The 19,001-nt window shown below is 52.9% G+C and overlaps 2 protein-coding genes and 1 pseudogene across 7 annotated transcripts; all 3 read left to right on the top strand.

Moving 5' to 3' along the window:
- The first annotated feature begins 98 nt into the window (after positions 1 to 98).
- On the top strand, positions 99 to 3,358 carry SERTAD3 (SERTA domain containing 3). Of its 6 annotated transcripts, XM_069457312.1 has the most exons (4): positions 1,489 to 2,579; positions 2,878 to 2,936; positions 3,041 to 3,125; positions 3,219 to 3,358. In XM_069457312.1, the coding sequence occupies exons 1-3, from the start codon at positions 2,155 to 2,157 to the stop codon at positions 3,106 to 3,108; spliced, it is 552 nt and encodes a 183-aa protein (XP_069313413.1). In that variant the 5' UTR covers positions 1,489 to 2,154; the 3' UTR covers positions 3,109 to 3,125; positions 3,219 to 3,358. The 6 variants fall into 6 exon arrangements, 4 of the variants coding, with proteins under 4 accessions (XP_069313411.1, XP_069313410.1, XP_069313413.1 ...); XM_069457310.1 differs by adding an exon at positions 99 to 155 and having other exon boundaries at positions 2,149 to 3,358; XM_069457309.1 differs by adding an exon at positions 133 to 239 and having other exon boundaries at positions 2,149 to 3,358.
- A 4,335-nt stretch (positions 3,359 to 7,693) lies between these two features.
- Positions 7,694 to 7,837, top strand: LOC138375199 (U6atac minor spliceosomal RNA; annotated as a pseudogene).
- A 2,543-nt stretch (positions 7,838 to 10,380) lies between these two features.
- On the top strand, positions 10,381 to 14,254 carry SERTAD1 (SERTA domain containing 1). Its single transcript, XM_069457669.1, has 2 exons — positions 10,381 to 10,487; positions 13,203 to 14,254. Exon 2 carries the CDS (start codon positions 13,206 to 13,208, stop codon positions 13,917 to 13,919), a length of 714 nt encoding a protein of 237 aa, XP_069313770.1. The 5' UTR covers positions 10,381 to 10,487; positions 13,203 to 13,205; the 3' UTR covers positions 13,920 to 14,254.
- Positions 14,255 to 19,001: the final 4,747 nt, after the last annotated feature.

Here is a 19,001-nt window from a genome sequence, read left to right as displayed (position 1 = left end):
GGCGGGCGGATCGGGCGTCTCCAGGCTACCGGAGTGGCTCCGCCCAGCCAATCGGCGCCCTGCGGCGGGCAGGACTCCAGCCAATCGCGGCTCGCAGCTCGGCTCCGGAGCCGAGCTGGGTGGGCCCGAGGCCAGAAGTAGAGGCCCCCGCGGAGGTGAGCGAGGCCCCAACCCAGCCCTGGTGGGTCGCAACGCTGTAGGCGTTTCGGGAGGTGGTTGTTGAGAACCTGGCGGCTGAGGTGAGGAGTGGCCGCCTGGCTTGGGATCTACCTTGGGTGGGGTAGAGGGAAGGCGAGGCGCGCCCCGGAGATTTGCGGGGGCGGGGTCTGGGCGGGAACTGGGGGCGCAGATTAAGGGTGATGATAGGGTTTGGAGGGTCCGGGGGGACTCGAGACTTAGTTGGAGATTCACGATTGGAGGTCAGGTTGTTGGGGCAGGATTTTCAAGTGGTGGGAGTTTGAAGCTGGGACGCGGGGTGTTTGGAGAAGCGAGAAAACCAAGGGAAGGAACTTTTGGGACAGGGAATCTGGAGATTAGACCTTACTTGGGTCTTCCAGATGGGTTGAATTAGGGGTTCTGTAGTGTTCTGGAAAAGGTGTGAGAGGTTTGGGGCTGGGATCCTGAGCATTTGGAGAAGTGAGAGAACTAGGGTCAAGGAATCTTGAACTCTAAGACGCATTGGCAGGGAGTGGATCCTGGGAAGAGTTCAGTGTTCGCATCTTGGGGTCGGGTGGGGAGTTTGGAGGTGAAGTCCAGAGGCGTTTGGAAGTCAGAAGAATGGGAGAAAGTTTGAGGAGAGGTATTGAAAGTGGGATACCTAGTCTCCCGAACGGAGTGGATCGGCGAGCGTTTGTCGTCTTTGAGCAATGTGTTGGAGCCTGAGTCTCTGGACCCGAGGGTACTTTGGGGGAAGAATCCCGGACCTTCAGGGATCGGAAGGACTGGGAGAAAGCAGTTTTAGAGCTGTGGTCTGGGGTGGGGGAGGGGTATTCCGGGCGTGCAGCTCAGTTCCGACGCGCCGGAGGCACTGGAGGGCGGGGCTCGGCCGGCGCCCAGCAGCTGGACGTCCGGGTTCCCTTCCCCCACCACCCCGAGTCCCTATGCGCATGCCCTAAGGGAGGGTTCGCGGGCGGGTGGGTTGTTAGTCCCGTTGGCGAGCAGAGGCCTGTGGGGATTGTAGTGCATGCTGGACGTCAACTCGTGTACCTGGCTGCTATTGGCCCACATTTCCCAGAAGCCCCTGGGCCAAATTGGGGCGTTCCTGGATGCTGAATAGAGACCCGCGGGGGCGGGGCTTGGCGTGAGTAGAGTTCTGGCGAGTTTTCCTATGGGGCACGCTTTGGGCGAAACTGAAAGCGCGGGCAGAGGGAATGGGGAAGGCCTCTTCCCTGCTCTTGGGAGTGCTCCCAGTCAGTTAAGGAAGAGGGCATGGACAGAAATATCCTACCCGTGAAAGATGAATCTCGAAAAGTGGTGCCCTAACAGGGTTCCAGGTGGCTCGAGTATAGTAAGCACTCAAAACTATTTAGTGAATAAATGGCGATTAACTCTTGTTCATTAAACACTTCCTGTGTGGTGGGCTCTGTGCATATTACTCGTGGGATGTCCTTGACGGATGTAGTGAGAAGTATTTTTACAACCCCCATTTTACAGATGAGGAAACTGAGGCCCGGAGAGGTGATATCACATCACTTCCCAAGATCATACAGCTGAACAGTGTACAGGCAGAATTCAAACCCGGGATTCCCTACTTCCGGTCCAGGTCCCTGTACTCCACACCTCTCTTGTGTGTGTGACATGTTTGAAGAAAGGAATATTGTGGAAGAACAGTTTTAAGACTCAGAGGAACTTGAGTTAGGTTCTTTACTTTGCAGATGAGGAAATTGATTCTCAAGGATGTAAATTCACTCTTTGAGGCCATAACAGGCAAGTAAGTGGGATGCAAACCAAGCTATGTTAAGTCCACATCTTGCTTTCTTAATCTCATACATTTACTCACCTCTTTAGCCTTGTAGGATTCAGACAACTTTATTTTACAAATGAGTAAACGGAGGTTCGGATAATTAAAAATCAACAGCTATACAGGCCTGAAAAAGGGGGGTTTGAACTAGCTCTACTGTGTCAGACTTGCCCTTCTTCTCTCCACAGGGCATCATGGTGGGAGGATTGAAGAGGAAGCACTCAGATGTGGAAGGGGAGGAGGAGGATGAGAAGAGGGACTGGAGTCCAGCAGGCCTTCAGAGCTACCAGCAAGCCCTGCTCCGCATCTCCCTAGACAAAGTGCAGCGCAGCCTGGGTCCACGAGCACCCAGCCTCCGAAGGCATGTCCTCATCCACAACACCCTCCAACAGCTCCAGGCTGCACTTCGCCTGGCTCCTGCCCCTGCCCTGCCCCCAGAGCCCCTCTTCCTGGGCGAGGAAGATTTCTCCCTGTCGGCCACCATTGGCTCTATTCTCAGGGAGCTGGAGACCTCCATGGATGAGACCGAGCCTCCTCAGAATCCAGTGGCTCCCCCAGGCCTCCAGAATGAATTGCCACCCCAGCCTGATCCAGTCTTCTTAGAAGCTCTGAGCTCCCGGTACTTGGGGGACTCTGGCCTGGATGACTTCTTTCTGGACATTGACACATCTGCAGTGGAAAAGGAGCCCGCACTGGTCCCGCCGGAGCCTCCTCACAGCCTCTTCTGTGCCCCAGGCTCCTGGGAGTGGAATGAACTAGATCACATCATGGAAATCATTCTTGGGTCCTAAAATTTTGATTTGGGGTGGGGGGAAATCCTTCCTCGTGTCAGCCTAGGTAGGCTGGATCCCTGGATGCAACTTTGTGTGTTGGGGGGGGCTCTAAGCAGTGACTGGCCTCCTTTCCTCCCATTTCAGGGTTCCACAAACTGTCTTGCATGTGTGTGTGTGTCTGGTTACCCCAGCCTTCTGTGAAGGTGGGTCTTCCTGAATTAATTTATCTCTTCCAAATGCCTTAATGAGACTCTGTTTCTGGGAGTCTGATTTTCCACTTACACATTTCTTCTGCCTTTCCCTCCAGTTCTTACTCCCCTTGTGACCACTGGCGCCTCAGGGAAGATAAAGAAAGCTAGGCCTGTCAAAGGATGACAGGGATGTTCTGCCAGGTTGCTATGGAAACCCAGGCTCTGCCTCTTGCACCTTGAGGGAGTGGGAGGGGCTGGTCCCCTCCTCCCAGGCTGAACCCCACTTCTTCACAGGACCCCAGTTCCAGCAGCCTCCTGATTCATAACCAGGCCGGACCACGTGCAATAGGGTGGAAACCAAACTGCTCCATGCTACATTATTTAAAAGAAAGGCAGGGTTTGTGGTGGCTTTTTTTATTGTAATTTTTTTTTTTTTTTTTTAATAAAACTATTTTGGAAGGAGTGATGCTGTCTTAAGTTTCTAAGATTCACTGAGTCAATGGGAGGGACCTGTTAAGTTTCCTAGAGACCTGCACCCTTCATTGCCAAAGTCAGGGTAGGTATATCATTGCACATAACGTTTATTGAGTGCTTGTTAAGAGCACTGTTCTAACCACTTTATTTGAATTAAGTCCTTTAATCCTCATGATTATATAGAAGTACATACTATTATCACATTTTATATAGGAGGAACCTGAAGTTCAGAGAGGCCAAGTCATTTGTTCAGGGTCACACAGCTAGGAAGAGCAAGGACCAGGGAGCTAGGACTCAAACTCAGTTGGCCTCCAAAGCCTTGTTCAGTCTTTCTTTGTATTGGATGTGCTATTGAGGCCCAGAGGGGAAAGAAGATGCCCAAAGACCCCTAGTGCTAGAAGATTTTTTTAGGAGACTGTTGGCTAGGAACCAAAGCCCAGAGTAGAGTTAGGTGCTAGTGCTTTATTTGGGAGGTGCAAGCCCAGGCTGGTGAGCGGAGATGGGGAGGGAGGGCAGAGAAGATGCAATGTGATGCGTGCTGCACTGGCTATGCCTTCACAAAGACCTCAAAAGAGATGCAGCAGGTGAACTTGCACAGCATTAGGGACTTTACTGGAAGGGCTGGGAGGAGGAACCACACCTGGGTTTAGTGCATGGTGGAGAAAGGTTGGGGATTTTCCTGTGGTTTCTGGATCAAAGCCAGGTTTCTCACCCTGAGGGGGTCATTGCATCTAAGTCAGGAAGTGGAGGGGTAACCTGAACAGTTAGGTGCCAATCCAGAAAGAGGAAGGGGTTGGTCAGGGGGATCTCCAGAAAGCACACCAGGTCTGCATCCCAATATGGATGCCAAGTGAATCATGTCTTCCTCCTGAAGACTTCTTGCCACGCTCAGACTAAAACCTCAATTCTACAGAGGCCTCCTGATTCATAACCAGGAGCAAGGACTGAATGACTCTCACTCCTGACAACTTTCCCACTTTCATCTCCCACTCTCTCCTTCACTCCAATCACGCTGGTCTCCCTTGACCCCTGGTCCCTTCCCACTACAGGGCCTTTGCACTTGATAGACACTTCCCCTATAGCTTCACCAATCCAAATGTCTTCCTTGCCCGTCCTAGCTCAACATGTCCAAGGTGGGTCACCACCCCACTACAGCCTGTTTGACTTTCTAACTAGCACCTTCCAATCTCAAATTATTTATTACCCATTTATGGTTAGCCTCCTACTCCACTGGAAACTGAGAGGGAGGGGCTGTGTCAGTCTTTGCCCAGAGACATCCCCCCCAGTGCCTAGAAATAGGCTTGGCACATATGGGCTCTCAAAAAATTTGTTGGAACAAATGAACTCCAGACTTTGCAATGGCCAACCCTCCCTCCCACCTCTCTGAACTCACACCCTCACTCCTGTGCTCCAGCCGCACCATACCCTGCTGTTCCTCAAACACTCAAACTCGCCACCATAGCCCACCCTGCAGACCTGGAGTAATACCTGCCTCACAGAAAGTGTGCAAGTGTGTAAGACAGAGCCAAATGCACACCGAGGTTTCCAATACTCAATTTATCGAGTGCCTGCTGTGGGCCTGGCACTCTTCTAGTAGGCACATGAGTAAAATAGACAATTTTTGCTCTCAGGAGGTGTAACAGTGGCGGAAGATTGAAATAAACATGAAAAAGAAGTTAAAATGTACAATCTGCCAGGTGGTGATACATGCTGTGCTGAAAAAAGCCGGAGAGTGGAGGGGGTGTTGCTATTTAGGTGGGATGGCCAGAGAAGGCCTCACTGGCCAAGTGGCGTTCAGGTAAAGACCTGAAGGAGGTGGGGGGTGAGGGGGGAGCCGTGTGGCTCCCTGGAGGAACAATCCAGGCAGAGGAAGCAGCCAGTGCAAAGGCCCCGAGGCCGGAGCTTAAGTGGAGTGACTGCTGAACAGTGAGGAGGGGAGTGGCAGGAACGGAGTGTGCAAGGGGGGAGAACACCAGGAGATCAGGTGACAGAGGAGAGGGGCCAGATGTGTAGGGCCTCGTGGGTGTCCTACAGGGCGGACTATGACTTTACCTTGAGTGAGATGGAAGCCACGGGAGGTTGCTGAGCAGGGGAGGGATGTGACTGGACTCCTCTTTTTCTTAGAGCTGGCTTCGACTGCGCCAAAGACAACCAAGGGAGGGGGAATCGAAGCGTGTAGCTTGTTAGTACCACGGTGAGGCCAGTATGCAGAGCACCCACTTTCCAGATGAACAAACTGAGTCTCAGAGAGGCCCAGATCCTTCCCTAACCGCACCAAAGAACTGGCCACAGAAGTGGAAAGTCTGGCCCTGCGGAGGGACCCGAGTCCCCAGGGCAGAGTCCACGTTCCCTAAGCTTCCCTCCCCCGCGGGCCTGCGGTGGGGGATGGGCCCGCGGCCCTCGCTGGGCGTGGCGGGGGAGGCCGGTCCCTCCCCGCTGCCCACCCTCGGCCCTGGGCTGGCCAGCCGGCGGGACACCCGCAAGGCGGCCGCGGCCCGGAGCCTGCCTGGCGCCTCCTCCCTCCCCAGGGGCTGGGCGGGGCGGCCGGCTGGGGGCGGGACGCTCCCCCGACCCCCCTCCTCCCTCCCCAGCTGGCGGACGCTGCTCCCCAGGCCTGCCCAGCCCGGTGGCTTCACTTCTGGTTTCATTTCCCCCGAGGCCCGAGCCTCTCTCTTTTTCTCCCTTCCCCCAGCCTTTCAACTCCTGGCTCCTTCTGCGTTTTCTGGTCTCTCTGAGCACTCCGGCTACAGGCGCCTCTCCCTAGGCCTCCCTACTATCCCGTTGTATTTTGTTTCTCAAGTCACCGAACAGAGGTGGACATTATTTTTCTCATTTATTCATCTTTCAGGGTCTTCTGATCCCACTCGCAGTAAAAACTGAAAGGTCCACAGAGGAATCTAAAAGACCTGGTAACTTCTCTGACCTCCTCCCCAGCAGCTCCCAGTCCAGCTCCACTGGCCTTGCTGCCCCACAAACAGTACCTCAGGGCCTTTGCACTGGCTCTTCCCTCTGTCTGGAACACTCTTCCTCCGGAGTTTTGTAGCCTCTCTTATTTCATCAGGTCTCTGCTCAAACGTCACCTCTTCAGAGACAACTGCCCCCTAAAGCCACATACCCTTTCATTACACTCCTCCCACTCTGCTGCTTTCTTTTCCTTTGCCCTTATAGCTCTTAAAGTACTATGTAATTTCTGTCAGTTTGTTGTCCATCGCCTCCCATAAGGAATTTTTATCTATAATTTCACTGCCGTATCTTCAGTACCTAGAATAGTGTCTGGCACACAGAAAGGGCTTAAAACATGAATGTTTGTGAATCAATGAATGCGTTTGTTTTCGTGTTTTTTCCTCTCTCTGCCCCCCTCCTATGATCCATGAGAGGAGAGTCGGTATGAGTTTATCCAATGCTGTAACCCCATCACCTACAGCAGTGCTCACCACATAGTAGGTGCTCAATAAATACATGTTAATCGAATGACTCTTGTGAGTTCTTCTTCCGTGTATGACCTGGAGAAAGCCACTTGGAGACTCTGAGCCTCCTTTTTGCCAAGCCATAAAAATGGGTTGTGTGTTTATTAGGGATCCACAGTTGTGAAAGATAAAAAGTAAAAAATGAATAAATAAAAAGAGAAAAAAAGAAAGAAAAATAAATTTTAAAAAATGAGTTGTGGGGGTAATTATGTGAATTTGTCTAGCAGAGGCCTAGTTGTAATTAGCATTCTACTCTATTTTTATTATGAAAAAATTCAAGCACATTAAAAAAATGAAGAGAAAAAAGTATTCTGAGCACCTGAATACCTTCCCACTCAGATTTAATTAATAGTTGTTAACATTTTGCTAAGTTGCCTTTATCTACATAAGTGTATATGTATATTTTTTCTTTTTCTTTCTTTCTTTTGTTTTTGAGACAGAGTCTCACTCTGTCACCCTGGGTGGAGTGCAGTGGTGTCATCATAGCTCACTGCAACCTCAAACTCCTGAACTCAAGCAATCCTCCTGCCTCAGCCTCCCATGTAGCTGGGACTACAGGCATGTGCCACCATGCTGGCTAATTTTTCTATTTTTATTAATAGTAGAAATGGGGTCTTGTTCTTGCTCAGGCTGGTCTCAAACTCCTGGACTCAAGCAATCCTCCTGCCTCGGCCTCCTGGAGTGGTAGGATTACAGGAGTGAGCCACTGCGCCTGGCCATGTATATATTTTTTTCTTTTGCTTAACCATTGAAGAGTAAATCTCAGATATCTTGACATTTCTACCCTTAAAAGCTCAGCAGGTATCTCTTAGGAATAAGGACATTCAGGTGTTGTATGAAAGGAGAGAAGGTTAGCACTCCCCTTGACAAGGATGGAAGAGGCTCTCGGGCCTGTACAACACGCATACGGTAAAAAAAAAAAAAAAAAAAAGAATAAGGACATTCAGGCCCAGTGCAGTGGCTTATATGTATAGTCCTAGCACTTTGGGAGGCCAAGGTGGGAGGATACCTTGAGGCCAGGAGTTCGAGACCAGCCTGAGAAATATAGCAAAACCCCATCTCTACAAAAAATAAAAACCACCAAACATGATGGCAGGCCTGTAGTCCCAGCTACTCGGCAGGCTGAGGCAGGAGATTGCTTGAGCCCAGGAGTTTTGAGATTGCAGTGAGTTATAATGACACCACTGCACTCCAGCCTACCAGCCTAGACAACAGAGGGAGACCCTGTCTCAAAAAAAAGAAAAAAGACATTCAGGCTGGTCGTGGTGGCTCATGCCTGTAATCTGTAATCCTAGCATGTTGGGAGGCCAAGGCAGGAGGAAGGCTTGAAGCCAGGAGTTTTAGACCAGTTAGCCAACAAGGTGAAACTTCCTTTCTCCAAAAAAAAAAAAAAAAAAAAAAAAGGATAAGGACATTCACCTACAAGCTACAATACTAGTTCATATCTAAGAGAATAAAAATTCCATAATATCACTTAATATCCAGTCCATATTCATCTCTCTCCAATTGACCCAAGAATATCTTTTATAGTTGTTTTATCTTCCCCAAAATCAGGATCCAGTGAAGGTTCACATGCTATTTTGGCTGTAAAAAATAAAGAAATTACATAGTATCTCTCTTTTTTAAAATATATTAGAGATGGGGATCTCGCTATGTTGCCCAGCCTGGTCTTGAACTCCTGGCCTCAGGTGATCCTCCTTCCTTGGCTTCCAAAGGGCTGGGATTGATAGGCATAAACCCGGCCAGTATCTTTTATTCTGGAACATTCCCCCTCCAATCTGTTTTTGTGTTTTCTTGACATTGAATTTCTGGCAGAACAGCCCAGTTATGTTGCAGAACGTCCCACGTTCTGGATTTGTCTGATTGATTATGTTCCTCTCTATTTCCTATAAGCTGGAGATTGGGTCTAGAGGCATGATGAGAGTCACTTTATGCAATGAACCAGGGAGACTCCACAGGGTATGCCACACACTTCCTAATAAGTTATAGGAGGTGGCACCCAGCGTCAGGATGTCCCACTGATAACACAGAGTTTTGTCTCACAGTTAAGGTTGTGAGCACGACATCATAAAAGGATTTCCTTCTTTGCAGTTAGCAAGTAACCTTTGGGGTGAGGCTTTGGAGCCTGTCAAGATCCTGTTTCCCACTAACCTTTCACCCAAGGGTTTAAGCATCCATTCATAATTACTGCCTGAATTAACTACTATAGTTAGCATTTTTTTTTTTTTTTTTGAGACAGAGTCTCACTCTGTTGCCCAGGCTAGAGTGAGTGCCGTGGCGTCAGTCTAGCTCACAGCAACCTCAAACTCCTGGGCTTAAGCGATCCTACTGCCTCAGCCTCCCGAGTAGCTGGGACTACAGGCATGCGCCACCATGCCCGGCTAATTTTTTGTATATATATATTTTAGTTGTCCATATAATTTCTTTCTATTTTTAGTAGAGACGGGGTCTCACTCTTGCTCAGGCTGGTCTCGAACTCCTGACCTCGAGCGATCCACCCTCCTCAGCCTCCCAGAGTGCTAGGATTACAGGCGTGAGCCACCGCGCCCGGCCTAGTTAGCATTTTTGAGAACTTACTTTGGCCAGGGGCTTTATTCACAGCAACAGTTCTTCCCATAGATCTGGAGTCAGCAAATGAGCTACATGAAGAAGGTAAGTCTCATTGCCAGTTTACCAAATATTAAACTCCTGTCTACCTCCAGCCCCATCCCATGTGTCTACCCACTTTAAACTAAGCTACAGCAGCTATAATACTAACAAAAAGACAGGTTGTACCCCACTCTGAGCACTTTGCACACATCGTTCTTTTTAATCCTCAAAGCAATCCTCTGAGCCAGTCGCTATTTCCCTCATTTTAAATAAAAGGAAACTGAGGAATTAAAAGGAATTAAAACACTTGCCCCAGGTTATGCAGCTACTTAGGGAACGGAGCCCAGGATGTGACTCTGGTGCTCTCTCACTCCCACCTCACTCCTGCCTTCATCAACAATGGAGTCCAACTGTCCAGCATTTGCTAAGTCTGGCGCAGTGCTCTTACAGACACGATCTTATTCTAGCTTTCCTAACTCTCAAGAGGTAGAGGCAAGAAAATCTCCATTTAACATACTACGTGTAGCTCGGAGAGGTCAAGCATTTTTCCAAGGTCATGCATCGAGGGAGTAGTGAGTCAAGATTTGAACCCAGGCCTATCTGGCCTAGAGTGTAGACCCTTGTTGGCGCTGGGTTTGACAGGTGCATGGGTAGATGTGAAGGGCCTGTACTTTGAGAAGCAAAAGCCCCTAGCAGCCACCGACCCGTAGCCACCCCTCCTTCCCCACTTCCCTCACGCAGCAGCCCAGGCATGCGCCCTGAAGTCAACCCCCCCTTTTTAGAATCTGCCCCCTTCAGGCTCCGCCCATCACCGCCCAGGGCCAATCCCTGGGGTGGAGGGCGGGGCCACCACCGGAGTGGGCGGTAGCCAAGGGTAGTCAGGAGTCTGGAGTCGTGCGCCGGAGTCAGAACTGCGTCTTGCGAGCCAGGCGCCGGTTGCTGAGAGTGAGCGAGCGAGCGATGCTGCCGCCGCCGCTTCCTGATTGGCTGTGGGTGGTTACCTCTTCGTTCTGATTGGCAGCTAGTGAGCAGGGTATGTAAATGAAGGGGCCTGGGGAGAGAAGGGGTACCGGCGGTAGGGTTCTTTGGCGAGTTCGATCCCTGGGTCCGGCAGGTGCGCGCTGGGGCTGCCCGGGATCGAGACGCGCGGGCCTTTACGTGCCGTCCGCCCCGGCCAGGCCGGGTGAATCACGCCGCAGCCCGAGAAGGGGGCGGAGGCGCCGGCTCTCTGGCTCCGACTGCGTGACTCACCCGCCCCCGCCGCCGCCGCTTCGGGAGGAGCCGCCTCCACTGCCGGAAGCGAGCGGAGGCCAAGAGCACAGAACAGCCCTCCTGGGGTCTCGGCTTGCATGGCCCCGGGCGGCAGGCTGGAACCGCAGTTGGGACGCGGGGCCGTGTAAAGGGTCCCGGGGTCAGAGGGGCCAGAATCCCGGGGGTAAAGCTAGCCTGGGCACCGCCAGGGGGCGCCGGGACCCAGGGGGCGGAGTCGGGGGTGGGGGCTTGAATTCCTGCGGTTCCGGACTCCCCGGTCTTCAGAAGGGGGCGAAGACCCAGTTATACGTAGTGTAGTGGGTCACTCTTAAGGTTTTGCCAGGTCAAGTCCAGGGGATTGGACTCTGCAGTCTTTCTGGTCCAAAAAAGTAGATTGGGCCAGGAGTCCAAAACTCCAGGCACCCCCCACGGCCCTGCCACCCCGGGGGGGCGAGGAAGGGGGGAAGAATGTGGGTCCTCAAACTTATCTCAGTGACTGACCCCGTGCCCATAGGATTTCCTGGCAAGCCCTGTCCCCTCTGTCTCCCAAATAAGTCCTTTATCAACCAACTTCCTTTCACGTCCACTATCAGCTTCTGCCCCAAGGCCATCGTCATCACCAGTCCCAAGAGTAGAGTAGCCTCCCAAAGGGTGTCTCAGACCCCCCAGTCTTCCCACCCTGCCTTCCTCGAAGCATCCAAGGGGGAATCTTCTGGAAACCTAATCAGCTCATCCCCCTCTCCCCTTCGTGCTCAAACCCCTTCAGTGACTACCCGCCACACTTAAAATCCAAACTCCCCACTCTGCCTATATGGCCTTCTGTGACCTGGTTTCTGCCTGCCTGCTCCCCAGCCCCCACCTGGCCTCCTACCATGTCACTCCGTGTGCCAACCACACTGGTCTCTTTGCAGTTCAAGCTCATGCAGCCTTCTGGTCTTCCTTTGCCTTTTTTATTGTTCCCTCTTGTCCAAATGCTTTCCCCTGGTCCCTCCATGGCTGACTTCTCTTGCTTCAGGGCTCAGTTCAAATGTCACCTCCTTACAGAAGCCTTTCCTGTCCATCTCCAGGACCTTCTAGTTTCTTCCTATCCATATCTGTACATTTCCCGTGTTTGTTTATTTACTGTTTGATACATAGTAGACACTCAATAAATATTAAACTATAGGAAACAGCCACTTCCATAGAAAAAAAAATAAGGTTAATATTGGCCATTCGAATGGTTCATTGAAGAAATAATCATGTTATCAAGAGTACTTATGAGGGGCCGGGCGCGGTGGCTCACGCCTGTAATCCTAGCACTCTGGGAGGCCAAGGTGGGCAGATCATTTGAGCTCAGGAGTTCGAGACCAGCCTGAGCAAGAGCGAGACCCCATCTCTACTAAAAATAGAAAGAAATTATATGGACAGCTAAAAATATATATAGAAAAAATTAGCCGGGCATGGTGGTGCATGCCTGTAGTCCCAGCTACTCGGGAGGCTGAGACAGGAGGATCGCTTGAGCTCAGGAGTTTGAGGTTGCTGTGAGCTAGGCTGACGCTACGGCACTCACTCTAGCCTGGGCAACAGAGTGAGACTCTGTCTCAAAAAAAAAAAAAAAAAAGAGTACTTATGAGGCCAGGTGCAGTGGCTCATGCCTGTAATCCCAGAACTTTGGGAGGCCGAGGTGGGAGGATCACTTGAGGCCAGGAGTTCAAGACCAGCCTGGGCAACATAGCTGGACCTCGTTGCTAGAAAAAATTTCAAAATTTGCCAGGCGTGGTGTGCGTGGTGGCACACACCAGCTACTTGAGAGGCTGAGGCAGGAGCATTGCTTGAGCCCAGAAGTTCATGGTTACGGTGAGCTATGATCAAGCCATAGCACTCCAACCTGGGTGACAGAGGAAGACTCTGTCTCAAAAAAAAAAAAAAAAAAATTATTAATAAGATTGATTACTAGGCCGGGATGGTGGCTCATGCCTTTAAGCCTAGCACTCTGGGAGGCCAAGGCGGGAGGGAGGATCGTTTGAGCTCAGGAGTTCGAGAGCAGCCTGAGCAAGAGTGAGACCCTGTCTCTACTAAAAAAATAAAAATAAATTAGCTGGTCAACTATAAATATATAGAAAAAATTAGCTGGGCATGATGGCGCATGCCTGTAGTTCCAGCTACTCGGGAGGCTGAGGCAGAAGGATTGCTTGAGCTCAGGAGTTTGAGGTTGCTGTGAGAGCCACGGCACTCTAGCCTGGGCAACAGAGCGAGACTCTGTCTCAAAAAAAAAATAAAATAAGATTGATTACTATGTACCAGGTACTGTTGTAGGTGCTTTTTGTTTCTCATTTAATCCTTAAAGCAACTTATGAGGTAGATACTATTATTATTCACATCTTAAAGGTTCCCTAAGAAAACCAAGACACAGAGATGTTAAGTGACTGGCCCAAGATCACACCTACAATAGCTGATAGAGCCAGGTATGAACTTAACATTTGCTTTCCGTAACTGAATAACTCCTCCCTCCCTGCAGACAATGCTGAGCAAGGGTCTGAAGCGAAAACGGGAGGAGGAGGAGGAGGAGAAGGAATCTCTGGCAGTTGACGCCTGGTGGCTGGATCCTGGCCACCCAGCAGTGGCACCAGCATCCCCAGCTGTGGCTTCCAGCTCTCTCTTTGACCTCTCGGTGCTCAAGCTCCACCATAGCCTGCGGCAGAGTGAGCCGGACCTACGGCACCTGGTGCTGGTGGTGAACACACTTCGTCGCATCCAAGCGTCCATGGCACCCACAGCTGCCCTGCCACCTGTGCCCAACCCGCCTGAAGCTCCCAGCATGGCTGACAACCTGCTGGCGAGCTCGGACGCTGCCCTCTCAGCCTCCATGGCCAGCCTCCTGGAGGACCTCAGTCACATCGAGGGCTTAAGCCAGGCCCCCCAACCCCTGGCAGATGAGGGGCCACCAGGCCGTACGACTGGGGGAGCCCCACCCAGTCTGGGTGCCTTGGACCTGCTGGGACCAGCCACTGGCTGTCTGCTGGACGATGGGCTCGAGGGCCTGTTTGAGGACATTGACACCTCCATGTATGACAGTGAACTTTGGGCACCAGCCTCCGAGGGCCTCAAACCGGGCCCTGAGGACGGGCCAGGCAAGGAGGAAGCTCCGGAGCTGGATGAGGCTGAGCTGGACTACCTCATGGACGTGCTAGTGGGCACTCAGGCACTGGAGCGGCCACCAGGGCCGGGCCGCTGACCCCAAGGGCTGAGATGGTCGTCTAGTATCTGAACTGAGCCTGGTGGCTGGACCTGCCCTCCTTAGAAGGACACAGCTGGCTTCCCTAGTACAAAGAACGAGGCATGGGCTACTTTGGAGAGACAGAATCCAGTCCTGGCAACTTCACATCCGTCCTCTTGTCTTGGGGCTTGTGGGGGAGTCTGGGATTGGCCCCTAGTGATGGAATGACAGGTCTGGTGACTGGAATATGATTGCCCAGGCCATGTGCTGGACTGAATCTCTTGGGGTCATATCCTGGGCTGTTCTTCCCTGATATAGGGAAGAGACCCCAATCAGTTTTTTCAAATTAAAACCAGCCCTGGGAAACAAGTCCGCGTGCTTCCTTGTGTGAATGCGAACGTGAGGTAACATGTAACATTTACTGAACCTGGACTGTGTGCCAGGCACAGTTCTAAGAACTTGCATGTGTTAATTCATTTAATCCCGTAACAACTCCATAAGATTATCCCCATTTTACAGTTAAGAAAATGAGGCTCCAAGAGGTCATCACTTGAGGAGGTGGGTTTTAAATCATGAACTTTCCTGCTTTATTAGCCTGCAAGGCAGACCAACTAGGTCTGGCTGCGAGCCAGCCCTCTACACAAACTCCGCAGAACATGCCCAGCCAGGTTTCCTTGTGCCTGTGTGTATATAAAGGGTAGGGGGAGGAAGCCCCAGGCCACTGTTTAAAAAAGAAGGCTACTCCTTCCTGGAGTCTATCTCAGGGGAAGAGGAGAAGGGAGCTGTCAGAATGGTCCAGAAATAAAAACAAAAAGCTGGAGGCTGGATAGAGCCTCTCCAAGGAGCCCTCACCGTCAGATCACCAGGAAAATGGTGCAGGAAAGGAAGACACTAGCCAGCTTTTAAAAATAAAATCCACTCCCGGTCTCAAATCTCTCACTGGGCAGACGATACGGCAGCCTGGACGCTGTCTCCGAAATAAAGCCACTAGGCTTGGTGGCTGGACTAAAAAGAGGGCGCTCAGGGGCAGGCAGTTGTGCTTTCCTTCTAGAAGAAACTCAGGCCCAGGCGAGCCGGGGCCACCTGCCTGACTGCCCGTGCGTCGGGGCCGGCCAGAGCGCCGGGTGTCTGCGGCCGCCCCCGCGGTCCAGCCGCATTCCTGGCCGGGCTGGGAGGGGCCGCACACTCAGCGGCCTGGCACGGGACCCGGGCTGCGTCCTTCCTGGCGGCCGTGGGGGCAGGGCGGAGCCGGGGGGTTGGGGCGGGGAAGTGGCGCCGTGAAAGCTGAGGGTCGGGGCAGCAAGGAGCAGAGAGCTTGAAGGTGACCTGAGGAGCCAGCTGGGCCTTGAGTGCGGGAAACGCCGGCAAGGGGACACCCAGATCGTGCGCCCCAGAACCTCCCACTGGCCGGAAGCTCCAGGGAGGCTGAAGCAGGGGTGGAGCGGGGGGAGGCGGGGAGCCTCGGTCCGGCCCCTGGGTCCTGGAAGGGGCGGGCAGAGCGGAGCTTCCTGGAGGAGCAGAGGAAGTTGTGCCCGTTTCTGGAAGGGAGGTGAAAATGGCGTGCGGGGAGCTGGCGCCCGGGCCGAAGGTCTTCCAGGCGCCTGACTCCAACCCCCGGTGACGCCAACCGCGGGGCAGCTGCGACTCAGACTCAGTTTTGCCCCAGACCCAGATCCTGGGAGCCTGGGCTGAGCTCAGCAACGCCCCCTGGTGCCCAGTCTGGGGTTCTGTGATACCACTGCCTTAGAGGTTCCCTGGAGATCGGTCCCGTGGTCAAGGGGTCCCCCAGTGTGGGATTATTAACACTCTCTGTTTACAACATCCTAAGGGCCTGTTTCTGATGTTTCTGAGTGCCAGACTGGGGAGGGACCTGTGATACCTACCGATGCAGACAGCCTGCCCACCTGTCAATGACCCTCCCATTTTCCCCTGTGTCTCCTTGGCCAAGTGATGCTCCCACTCCCCAGAGCCTCTAGATATAGTTGCACAGGTTGTGCTCTGCACATAGGCTACATATTTAAGGGGACGCCACGCATGTCCCAGGTACCATGCATTTACATATTTCTTACAACAGTTTTCTGGCAGATGTGGGTCGAATGCCTTGAGGAGGGGACATGTCTTTTGCACCAAAGCACCATATGGGCTAGATCAGCCCTAGTCCCTTCCCCCTGGTGCCCTGGAGTTATGAAAGGCTCATGCCTGAGGACCTGCCCCCCTCTCCCCGTGTCTGACCCCTGGTTTGCTGTGCAGGCCCCCTGACTCTGGTGTGCCGCTCAACCCCAGGACACCACACCACCTCGGCCAGCAGATTCCAGGGCCCACACCATTCCTAGCTGAGCCGCCAGCCCTGGCGCTGCTACTGCCTTTCACAGAACCTCTGTGTATTGTGGCCATGACTCCCCCCAGGCCAGCTCCCCTCCACAGGCATTCCCAGGAACACCCCACCACACACACACACACTTTTCTCCCCCCACACCTGGGAGAGCTGTGACCAGACGTCCTTGGCCTCCTTTCCTCCCTCCCTTCTTTCCTTCTCTCCTTCAGCAAAGATTCATGAGTACCTACTGTGTGCCTGTCCCTATGTAAAAGGTAAATCGCACCACATCTGCCCCCTGGGCCCTCAGGATATACCCCAGTCCTCTGGGATCTGAATCCTGCACCTTCCAAGGTTCACCTTTGACCCCAACCCATTCATCCATTCATTGAACATTTACTGAGCACCTACAGTATGCAGTCCCAGTGCATTGCGGAAGTCTAACGCAGAGATGTTCTGAAGCAATACACTTTAGAGAAGAGGTTGTGCCCGAAAGCCAGACCTCCTGGGTTTGGACCCCAGCTTTGTCACTCTGCGGCTGTGTGACTCTAGGCAAGGTATTTAACTTCTCTGAGCCTCAGGGTCCTCATCTATAAACTGGAATAGTAATAGTATCCACCTGGAAGGGCTGTTGTTCTAGGGAAAGGGAACAGCATGTGCAAAGGCTAAGAGGTGAGGGACCCTACAACATTTTCATGGATCTCTAAGCTGCTGGGTTTGGCTGGAATGAGGAGGAAAGTGGTAAGGTAAGTGCTGCGACTGGAGGGGCCAGCAGGGGCCAGGGCACATGGGACCCTGGATAGGGGACTTTACTCTAAAGGTACTAGGTAGCCATGAAGTAAAAGGGTCTCTTTGCCAGGTGAGTGTAGTGGTGGGGGGCAGGGGAGAGACTGGAGGCCTGGAGCCCAGGGGTGGAGAGCCCGGGGAGGGACAGAGCAGCCATTGGGATGAGAAGAGGGGAAGGGACCCTCAAGAGGCCCAGTGGACAGGCCGAGGCTGATGATCCACAATTGAGGAAGGGTCTAGGATGAGGCTCAGGGGTCTAACACGAGGACTAGGAGACAGTAGGGCCACCTCTGGGATGGCGACTAGGGAGAGAAGCAGGTCTAGGGTTGGGGTTGAGGCCGAGGCCAGGGAGGGATACGGTGGGTGCAAGGTGCTGGGAGGGTGGGCATTGAAGGCATTGAAGCTGCTGGGCCCCTGGGACTGGAGCTCAGAAGACAGGACCAGGAAGCAGGGGTGGGCATGAAGGGTGGGGTGCGAGGGAGACACCCGTTTCCCTTGGCTGGACCCAGCAGCTGGGCGGGGCGGGGCAGGGCAGGCCCAGGCTCCTGCTTGGCTCTGACTGGGTCCGAAGAGGGTGGTCCCTGAGGAGAAGCTTCCACCTCCTTCCCCATCCCGGCAGGATGTCCTGTGTTTACTGAGGTGGCCTTGGCTGGAACCAGGACAGTGGTGCCACCCGCTAAACTCAACTTCCCATGACCACACCCCCTCGGGTGAGGGACGGTGAGAGAGAGAGAGAGAGAGAGAAAGAATGAGACAGAAAGAAACCTAGAGAGACACAGAGAGAGACAGGCAATGCAGAAGGACAGAGAGAAAGAGAGGAACCGAGACATACAGGGACACAAAGACAGACAGAGACACACAGAGAGACATCACTCACAGCCAGCTAGGAAAGGGGGCTTCCTTACCCTGGGACAGGGCATCTGCAGAAAACATACGGCTAATGTTAATATCACACCTAACAGCAAACAATCAAATGTTCTCCCCTGAGACTGCAAACGAGCAAGGATCTCTGTTCTCTGAGGAGGGGGGAGGCAGGACAGTGTGTGTCAATGTCCCTTTTCTGTTTGATCCTCAGCAGAGAGAGATGGATTTTCCTCCTCCTGTCCAGTCTGGCCTATAGCTCAGCCATGTCCCACCCCCAAGTACTTAAAAGCTCAGCTCTACGTTGTCACTCCCATAACTTTACCCAGGGCCCACAGGACAAAGTCGCAGTCCCTTGTCACGGCCCTGCTGAGCTCTGGACCCCCTCACAGCTTCCTCTCACACTGTCACATTAACCACTTCCTCAAAGGGCCTTTGCACAGGCTAATCCGCTGCCCGAAACACGCTCTCATTCATTCACCGCCCGTGGCTTTCCATTAACTCCTACACATCCTTCAGGGGCCAGCTCAAATGCCACTTCCTCCAGGAGGCGCTCCCTGCCCTCTCTTCCTAGGTTGGGGCGACACCTTTCCTGGGCGCCCCACCACGGCCCTGACTGCTGTGCCTGTGATTCCCACCTCTCAGCCTCATCATTCTGGGCTTGTTCCTTGTTGGACTGAGACCTCTGTGAAAGCAGGCCTGAGCCATCTCAGTCACACAGCGTCCCCAGCACCATCCAGCACGGGGCTGGGCACAAGACCAGGTGCTCGCTGAGTGTTTGCTGACGTTGGAGAAAGGACTGCTCCCTTTCTCACCGCTGGTCCTCTGCCCGTGTCTGTCCCTCTGCCCGGAGCCCTCTGCCCTGCCCTGTTCCTTGGCTCCCTTCTCCTCACCCTTCTGGTCTGACTTCAGATGTCGCCTCCGGTATGAATCCTTTCCTGAGTCTGCCCCCCAGGGTGGAGTTAGGTCTGTTGGTGTCCCCAGTGCCCGACAAATGACCAACCACCAAACAAGGGCTTGTGCATATTTGTTGAATGAATAAATGAACAAATGAATGTCGGAGTGAATCAATGAATGAGAGAGAGACTGCAGTGAAGTGAGGGTCTCTTCAGGCCCGTCAGGAGCCCTGGCCACACCAT

This window comes from Eulemur rufifrons, chromosome 24, assembly GCF_041146395.1.
Source record: "Eulemur rufifrons isolate Redbay chromosome 24, OSU_ERuf_1, whole genome shotgun sequence".
In the NCBI taxonomy this organism is placed as follows: domain Eukaryota; kingdom Metazoa; phylum Chordata; class Mammalia; order Primates; family Lemuridae; genus Eulemur; species Eulemur rufifrons.
Note: the sequence above shows the minus strand (reverse complement) of the source record. Positions and strands in the feature narration are given on the sequence as shown.